Below are 9,092 nucleotides of genomic sequence, written 5' to 3'. Positions count from 1 at the left end.
ACTTCGGCAGGAATAGCTGGCCAATATCCAGGATCCCTTTTTTTTACAGCTCCTGCCTGTTGCAATCAGCAAGTTGGGAAGAGCTGGTTGTTTTGTTCTTTGTGACTGGGGGAAAAGAAAGCTGCTGGAAAAAAAGAGGAGTCTGATTTTACCAAATTCTTAAACAAACGATATCTAGAAAGTAGCACTATGGAATCCATCAATAACAAGAGTTACCTAATACCGGCTATTGGCCTCCTTATGTGCCGGTTAGTGGCTGTAGAAGGCCGGAGGGAGGGCAGGCAGCCTGTGCTGCTTTCCAAAACAGGTGAAGGTGGATTGCCTTTTTTCCTGTTTTTACTTCTTTTGTGTTTTTTTTTTTTTACCTGCTTAATATAGCCAAATTTCAGGGGAAAAAAAAATTGTTGCTAAATCTCTCCTCCCACATTCTTCCCCTGCTAACCAGCAGCAATAATCAAATCCTGTCCTTGTATTTGCCTTGGCCTCTAAACAGGCTGGTGCTAATATAGACACCTGCTCTGAAGACCAGAGGACCCCACTGATGGAAGCAGCAGAAAACAACCATCTGGAAACTGTGAAATACCTTATCAAGGCTGGAGCACTGGTAGATCCTAAGGTAACAGTTTGATCCTTATTTTTTTCTCCTGAAGAAGACTCTGCCCACCCTTTCTTTCTCGATAGATTTTAAGGCTTGGCTGGAAGTGCGCAGGCAGAGGGGGAATGGACTTGCTTGTCTTGGGTACAAAAGCTTGGCCGGGCTGTGGTTATCAGGAGGATCGTTTTAACTGCTGGCCGTGAGCAGTTTGGGGCAAGTGCTGCTGCTCACTGCGTTAGTTTGTGTCACCCAACGTTAGGGCGGGTTTTGATTTTGCATGAAACCACAAAGTATTGGTGTCACAAATCCACTGCAGTGAATTTAGAGTTTTGTTTCAGAGTTTCCTTCTCTAGACACTCTAACAATGAGGATTTTGGGGTGGCATTTTAAAACAGCCTGGTAATTGTGTGCCTACCAAGCCAGCAAAACTGGCAGAAGCAGCTTTGCTTTCCAAAGGACTGATGTGTGGTTCCTCGCAGTCACGCCGCAGTGGCAAAATTGGACCCCATCTTTAAACTCTACCCTTTAATTTAAACAAATACAATAAAATGCAGCTGTCTCTTTGCCTTTAGCATGCTCTGGTTGCTTTGCAATCTTGGAAAATATACAGACCATTTATTAGTCCCATAAATCAGATGCTATTTGGAGCGCAGGAACCCTCCCCATGTGAACTTCTTATTGTTACAACCTGCTGCTGCTGATGACATGTTCTGCTATTTCTGGGGAGTACGGCAGGGTCGGGATGCTCTTTTCCCAAAGGAGCTGGCAGGGCCAGGAGAATTGCACAAGATAATCAAGTGCTGCCCACCCTGAGCCTTAAACAGATCCTTGGGAGCCTGGTTCTGAGCTGGAAAGGGGAAAGGAGAGGACAGGCACACATGGGTTCATGCTGGCCACTGCCCCAAGTGTCTTGGAGCAATGCAGACATCTCTCACCTGATCTGTTCCTGTGGAAGAGAAAAGTGGGTGGTTTTTGCTTCTGAAGGTAAAGGGAAGGGAAGGAAATAAATCCTGAGCTTGCAAAAGCAAATTAGAAGCCTGAGATCACGTCTGAAGTCTAGACTAGTTTATTATGTTAATTAGCTTCCTGCACCAAATTAGTCATCTTTTTGAAAGCAGCAGTTTAAAATCAGCTCCAGCCATCCCACGAGAAACCCAGACGTTCAGGAGCAGGGGGGTGCTGACGAGGCCCCCAGCCCTGCGGGACTGCTGCCTGGGGGGGGTGAGGGGGGCAGGCTTCTCAGACCCCACAGCGAAGCTGTTGATCCTCTCAATAGGATGTAAAAGCCCCACTCAAAACCTGCAGAAACTTTATATTAGAATATGCCTGCTCTCCACAGGGTTAAGAAGCTGCACGTGTCTCACGGGGGTGTAGGAAGCCTCTCTTTACCCCAGGAAGCTCACACAGTGTAATCCCTGACCCGAGACATCCCATCCTTGCTCGAGGGATGCTTCTTGCTTCTCTGCTCAGCTCCATCCCAAAGCTCTCGCCTCCAACCTTGCTGCCAGGGGCTTAACTGGAAGGAGTCACTTTGCTTTTTAGTCTTTCATTTCCTCCTCATTTCCTGGTCTCTGGACCTTGCTAAACTCTTGGGATATAAAAGCCTGATAAAAATCAGGCTCCCGCCACTGAGATCTTTGGTGTTGGTTTGGGAGTGTCTCTGTCGTGACTCACAGCCTGTCCATCTCCACCAGACACTGTGTTCTCAGCTCCTAAGGGATTTTTCCTTTCAACCTTCACCGTTGTTTTTTATCTCCTGTCTAAGCAGACGGCTGCAGGCGTGCTGGGGGCTCAGGCTCTTGGGAAGCTCCTAGCCCTTTTGCCCCACTGCCAGGTGCTGGCATAAAGCTGGTGCTAATAAGACATAGCCAAAAAATCCCAAAAGTGTATAAAAGGAGTATTTTGGGTTGAGACAAGGCGACTTGTCTGATATAAAGCATAAGCTCTGCCTCTATAAGGGCTTTTGCCTCCCCTTCAGCACATGGAGAAGAGTTGGAAAGGGTCTGCTGGGGAAAGAGAGCGTCAGTCTGCCAGGGTTTGAGGCTGGTACCTTCCCTAGGCTTTGCTAAGATATCCTTCCTGTAGCCTTTGCACGCTCAGCCTCCCACTTTGCATGGGTTGCACTTCTTGTATAAAGCTCTCTCTACTTGGTGCTGCTCCTCTCTCCCCTCCTGGCAGAGGGCTGGGGGCTTTTGAAGGCCTCTGCTCAGTCTGGGAACTTCTCTGGTGTTCCTAAGCATCACTGGTGTCGGGCAGACCTGGGAAACGCTGGGAAGGGATGTCCCCTGAGTACTTCTTCTGTGGTTGTGTCCAGGACGCGGAGGGCTCCACGTGTCTGCACTTGGCTGCCAAGAAGGGGCACTACGACGTTGTTCAGTACCTCCTCTCCAACGGGAAGATGGATGTCAACTGCCAGGTGAGGAGCACAGAAACTTGGGTCAGAGACCCAAATCTCAGCCGTGTGCTGTCTCCACAGTGGTTGTTCCAATGCAGTTCTGCTGCTGAAGTAAAAGGAAAACAGCACAGGGGGACAATGCTGTGGGCATCCTGCCAGAGGTGATCCCCTTCGCTAACCTCATGGAAACTTACCTGCAATGTGCCTTGATTTGCAGTTTCTTCTTGACCCTGAATTTGCAGGTGGAGCCTGTTGCTCAGGGGTGTCACTGTACTTCTCCTAGTGAGGCCAGGGCGGGACCCTGGACATAGAATCAATCCTCAGTTTGGAAGGGACCTTAGAGATGATCTAATCCAACCCCTGCCATGGGCAGGGACGCCTCAACCAGCCCAGGTTGCTCAAGGTCTCATCCAACCTGGTGTTGAACACCTCCAGGGAGGGGGCAGCCGCAACCTCTCTGGGCAGTTTATTCCAGAGTCTTGCTGCCCTCGGACTGAAAGATTTCTTAAGATCCAATCTAAACCTATTCTCCTTCAGTTTACATGTTGTGGGATGGGTCAAGCCTGTCACTGGCCATCGCAGAGCTGATCCATCGCTGTGGGGTGAGGCAGCCCTGCATCAGGGTTCCTCACTCTGAGGGAAGGTCCGGTCCCCCAGGCTTCTCAGGGAGCTTCTGTAAGATTTTGTTTACACAAGCTGGATGTTCCTTGTGCCTTTTGGACAGTCAGCTGTATTTGAATGACCTAGAGATCCATTGCTGGTGTGCTGAGCTGCAGATGAGTTCCATCCTGCTGAGAGTGTTGGTTCGAATCATGCTGGGCTCTGCAGGACCCTGAGAGGCCCCTCCCTGCAGCAGCATAGGCGAGAAGAGAGCGAGGAGACAGATGTGGGGAGGGAAGGGGTCTGTGAATCCCAAGGAAGGTGCACACGGGGTTGTTTTGCCCGTTTTATGTGTCTCACCCTTTCCTTTCCCTCCTCAGGACGACGGAGGCTGGACGCCAATGATCTGGGCCACTGAGTACAAGCATATTGAGCTGGTGAAGCTGCTGCTTGCAAAGGGATCAGACATCAACATCCGTGACAATGTAAGGTCATCCCTGGAATCCGTTTCAGAAATTAGCCACAATTGTAGAATCACAGAATGGTTCAGGTTGGAAGGGACCTTGAGGATCACGTAGTTCCAACCCCCCTGCTGTGAGCAGGGACACCTCTTTCCCACCAGCCCAGGTTGCTCAAAGCCTCATCCAGCCCAGCCTTGGACACTGCCAGGGATGGGGCAGCATCTACAGCCTCTTCGGGCAACCTGTGCCAGTGCTTCACCACTCTCATGGTGAAGAATTTCTTCCTTGTATCTAATCTAAATCTACTCTCTTGCAGTTTCAGGCCATTGCCCCTTGCCCATCCCTACAGGCCCTTGTATAAAGCCCTTCTCCAGCTTTCCTGTAGCCCCTTTCATGTATTGGAAGGCTGCTATTAGTCACCCTAGGGCCTTCTCTTCTCCAAGAATCTCTGTTCAAAAACCAAACAAGCCAGAGCAGGCAGGTTCTGGGCTCAGGGCAGGGAGGTCTGGTGATCCCTTGACACTTGGGCAGTGAGTGAACGGTGTCTGGTGGGAGAACTTTCCTCCATATTCTAGGAAGAAGTTTACAAGCTGACAAGAAGTGTTTTTCCTCCAGCTCTTCTGATGTGGCCCATAAGGATGCTGCACATGACGCTGCGGGGGGCTCTGTCCCTTGCTGCTTCTCATGCACCGTGCTGCCACGCTAACGCTGCGCCAGGCAGATCCCTCCCAAGTCCAGATGTACCAGCTCCACGTTAGTCAGAGCCCAGTGCGCATCTGGGGGTTAGGGGCATCCTAGGGGTGTGAGCTTGTCCTCGTGTTTTCAGGATGGACTGGGCAGTAAGTATGGCAAGTCTGTTTTTTCCTAGGCGTAACAGGCGTGTAGTCACTAATATGGATGGAATGTGTCCAGGCTGGTGGCTCAGCATGCTGGAGCTGGCCCTTAACGTCCCTAAATCCTGCTCGGATGGGATGAACTCCATTCTTGAGTCCCCACAAGCTTCATGGGCCCGGTAGTGCTGCGCGTGGGGCCGTGCCCACTGGTTTCACAGGCATTTTTGAGTAAACAGAGGGAGATGCCATCTCCTTTGTACCCCAGTCATGCAGGTTTCTGTTCAGGAGACTTGTTATATCAACACTGATCCTCTTCTTTTTTTCTTAATGGTGTTTCTCAGTTTTCCCTTTCTGCCTCTAAGGATATTGAAAAGTCTGAAGTACCTGCACCCAGACTTGGGTGTGATCTGGGGTGCAGTGAGCTACTCCAGGCTTTGGCCTGTAGATGTGAGATGTAGTTTGATAAATGAAGGGTAACTGGCTTCACTGCTTTCTGCAGTAACTGGCTTCACTGCTTTCTGCACAGAGTTGTTGCAGTCAAGTACCTACCCTGCCCTCAGTTCACACTCTAGTGTGCCTCATGGCAGTGTATTCCCTTGTCCGAGACTCCTAGTGCTTTTTTAATCCAAGGGATATAAGCAGCAGGTTTGTATTTTGTCTCCCTAAATGCCTTATTTTGTGTCTTGGGTACTAGCAGGGGTAGGTGTTGGCACGTTTGTCTTGTGGGGCTCAGAAAGGCTGAGGAGAAGACCTGATTCCCAAGGAGTCATCACCTCATCTGAAAGCCCCTTCTCTGTAGGATCTTCTATTTCTGCAGTAGTTTAGATAGTTTCCAGGCAGGTCTGGACCTGATACGGATCCTAAAAGCTAAGGTCAAGGCAAGAGAGCGGAGGCTTTTTGGGTTGTTGTGTTGCTTCAGAGCCCTAGTACTGATTCTGAACAAAAATTACTTGCTTGGTCTGTCGCAGAAGCCTTTTTGCCTACCAGTTACAACGTCATGTGTTAAATGATGACAATCAGATCAGCTCAGTCAACAATTTACTTGAAAGAAAAATATCCTCTTAGATGCGCGTATCGCATATCCGTGGCCGTACCTCTATTTGGTGTCCCCCGATCGCGGTCGTTAAGGAGCAGTGTCACTCGTGCTGGGAAACATCACGCTCGGGGAGAAATGCTTTTTGATTTTAATTATGCTGCTGTTAGGCAGTAGCCAACGCAAGGCAGAGTCGCACGTCCAGGTGTCTGCAGCGTGTCTGAGCAGCAGCAAGGGGTGTGCAGCCGACAGGATTAAGTTTTTCTGTAGGTGGGTGTGTGGTGTGATGAGGGTTTTCTTCTAGGTGTTGCCTTAATGGGGAGGCAGAAGCCCTATAGAAAAAGGTCTCCCTGCTCCCTGGTGTGTGTCAATAGCCTCCTCATTTAGGGGAGGATCTAATTGAAGTTGTAATGACTAAAAGACATGCTTTATTTTTGCTTTTAAAAAGAAAAAAAGACGGAAAAAATTAGGCGGTCATTACTATCATGGCGCTGTTGTAATCGACACCTTTAGAGCTCGTCATGGGGAAGAGTTCGGAGTGTGCTGCAAATTGTACTGTAACAGAAAACGGTATCATCGCTTAAAATATCTCCATCAAAAAGATGAGTGTTCAGCTATTTCTAGTGCTGCTGGTGAGAGATGAGTGCATACAGTATTTAAGAGATGCCTGAAGTCGGATTGATTGCTTTCCCTGTGGCTCGTGGTTCGTTTTCTAGCATCTTCACACACCCCCTATAGCTTGTGCTCTGCTCTTTCTCTCTTCAGTTTTGCAGTGCTGGGAGACACGCTAGCGTTCCTGTCTGTCTGGGCTGGGGAAGCTCAGCTTCTAGCCTTTTCCAGCGTGTTTGTTCACGTCTGCCACCTCTCTCGTGGATTGATCCAGATTGTTTTGTGGCTTAGAGACAGACGACTTGCCTGCGCGTCTGAGGAAGGCGATGGGCCGCTTTGTGCGCAGCCTTCCCCGCTGTCGTCGGCGCGCGGAGGCGGCTGGAGTGAGAACTCCCTCCTCGTCTGCGCGGAGATTTCCCTGCCCGCCCTGGCAGTCCCAGCCAGAAGGAGCGATGTAGGGAAGGAGACTGCGAGCCACGTGTTGCATCCTGCAGGTGCAGAGCTAAGAACGGCGAAGTCCCGAAGCCATTGGGTTTTAACGCGCTAAACGGCCTCCGCTCTTGTTTTCTTTCCCTCCAGGAGGAAAATATTTGTTTGCATTGGGCTGCTTTTTCTGGCTGCGTTGACATAGCGGAGATCCTGCTGGCTGCTAAGTGCGATTTACATGCGGTGAACATTCACGGGGACCCCGCCACTTCTCTCCCGTCCACTGGTCACTTCTTTCTCCCTGGGTCCTGGCTGGCAAGCTTGGGAGATCCCTTTGAAATGCACAAACAAAACTGGCCTGGAGGGCTTGTTTCTCCGTTGCCCTGTTCCTAGGGGCGGCGGGTCTGAAATGTGAGCTGCTGCCGCAGCTGGTGTCAAAAAAGGATCAGAAAGTGTGGAGTGCTCACTGCAGGAGTGGTCCTGGAGTCTTGGGCAGAGGGCTTGAGCCATGCTCAGCCTAGGCTTCTCAGCCAGAAGGCATCAGGCATCCTTGATTAAAGCTGCTCTTTTTTTCCCCCCTCGCCACAATTAGCGTGGCATGATATGGTAACAGGGCTTTTCATTTGCTTCGTCACTGCTATGAATCAAGTCCTCCTGTGTACTCACCAAAAGCTGGTGAGTATAAACAAGGGCCAAGTCCAAATATCCCAGTTTCCTGTGGGACTCTTCTGTTTCCAGCCTACTCTTCCCACCCGTTATCTTTCCCTGCCAGAGAGAGTTTCAAGCCTGCCTGAAGTTAGGCTGGTACCAGCAAGGTACTTGTCATGCCTGAAGCAAGGCGAGGCTTGCCCAGAGCTCTCGTGAATGACTAGAGCTCCAGTTGGTGGCTTCTGCCAGCACCTTCACGTAGAAGGATTCACTGAGCCATACTTAATAAAGAAAACTCAGGTGATTATTCACAACTACAGATTCTTCCTTGTCCCTTAAGGGCTGGCTGGAGGATGTGATTCAGCTCATTTTCCCCTTGTGCGGTTTCTCGTGGGGGATGCTTATCCTCTCTTGCTGTTTTGCAGTCTCTTTCTTTCCCGTGGCTCGGATGTCACTTTAAAGAACAAGGAAGGCGAGACTCCACTCCAGTGCTCCAGCCTTAACTCTCAGGTCTGGGTAGCCCTACAGATGAACAAGACTCTCAAAGAATCATCTCCTGACAAGCCTGCCCAGATCGAGAAGGTCGTGAGCAGGTGAGAACGCATCTCGCTTTGCTTGTGGGTCATGAAATAGAGCCCCTGCATGGGGGAGGCTGTGGGCCTGGTTTAAGGAAGGACTTAAGTGCATGCTTAGCTTTTTTAACGGGTATGAAGGTCAGTTTGAGCTTAGCAAGTACTAAGCACATGCTGATTCAGACCATGGTTTGTAAATTCATCCTCCAAAATGGAAATATTTGCAAGCACAAAGGACAATCTGTAAGGCAGGGTGGAAAAAGATGAACTCTGTTCTAGCCTGAATTGCTTTCAGGCTTTGAATGCTCTGTGATCAAAGACAGTATTTCTGCCCCGGGATGGCATTCGAGTGACCTCTCGTTGGGGGAGCCTTTCTTCTGTGGTGATTCTCTTTCTCCCACTGACAGAGACATCGCCCGGGGTTATGAGCGGATCCCGATTCCCTGCGTCAATTCGGTGGACAGCGAGCCCTGTCCTAGCAACTACAAATACGTTTCACAGAACTGCGTCACCTCCCCGATGGACATCGATAGAAACATCACTCACCTACAGGTGAGGGCTCGTGTATCCGTGTGTGTTTTCCTGCCCTGGTGTGTGCATTCAGAGGTGTCGCAGCTTGCTGCACCTGAGGGTGAGTTTTGCATTCAAACTGGGATTGTCTAGTCATAATATTGCCGTCGGGTTCTGGCTAAGGCTGTAGTCCTGAACGCCGTCTCTTGCTGCAGGAGATGGGATTCTGCTTTTCTTTGTTTCCGAGGCTTAAGCTCACCTCTGCGTTCAGCTGTGTGCTGCAGGATCAGCCGGCTGGCGTTGGCTGGTGTGGCTCCTGTTTATCCTTCTCCTCTGTATCTGGAGGGTTTAGTCAGTCGCTGGGAGCCCTTCCTCAGGCTGTCTTCCTGCTGGCCTCCGCAGCCAGGCCA

At 50.2% G+C, this 9,092-nt stretch overlaps 1 protein-coding gene across 1 annotated transcript in view; it reads left to right on the top strand.

Annotated features, from left to right (window-relative positions):
- The window catches only part of LOC104276317 (histone-lysine N-methyltransferase EHMT1-like), a 20,878-nt gene that overhangs the window by 9,860 nt on the left and 1,926 nt on the right, over positions 1-9,092 (top strand). The window contains exons 8-14 of the mRNA XM_009872581.1: positions 494-616; positions 2,910-3,011; positions 3,971-4,075; positions 7,106-7,238; positions 7,729-7,747; positions 8,026-8,193; positions 8,580-8,724. Coding sequence (XP_009870883.1) covers positions 494-616; positions 2,910-3,011; positions 3,971-4,075; positions 7,106-7,238; positions 7,729-7,747; positions 8,026-8,193; positions 8,580-8,724 — 795 coding nt within the window. The remainder of the gene's footprint in view (positions 1-493; positions 617-2,909; positions 3,012-3,970; positions 4,076-7,105; positions 7,239-7,728; positions 7,748-8,025; positions 8,194-8,579; positions 8,725-9,092) is intronic.

Source organism: Apaloderma vittatum, unplaced genomic scaffold, assembly GCF_000703405.1.
Source record: "Apaloderma vittatum isolate BGI_N311 unplaced genomic scaffold, ASM70340v1 scaffold13567, whole genome shotgun sequence".
In the NCBI taxonomy this organism is placed as follows: Eukaryota; Metazoa; Chordata; class Aves; order Trogoniformes; family Trogonidae; genus Apaloderma; species Apaloderma vittatum.
This window is presented reverse-complemented; position numbering and strand designations above follow the sequence as displayed.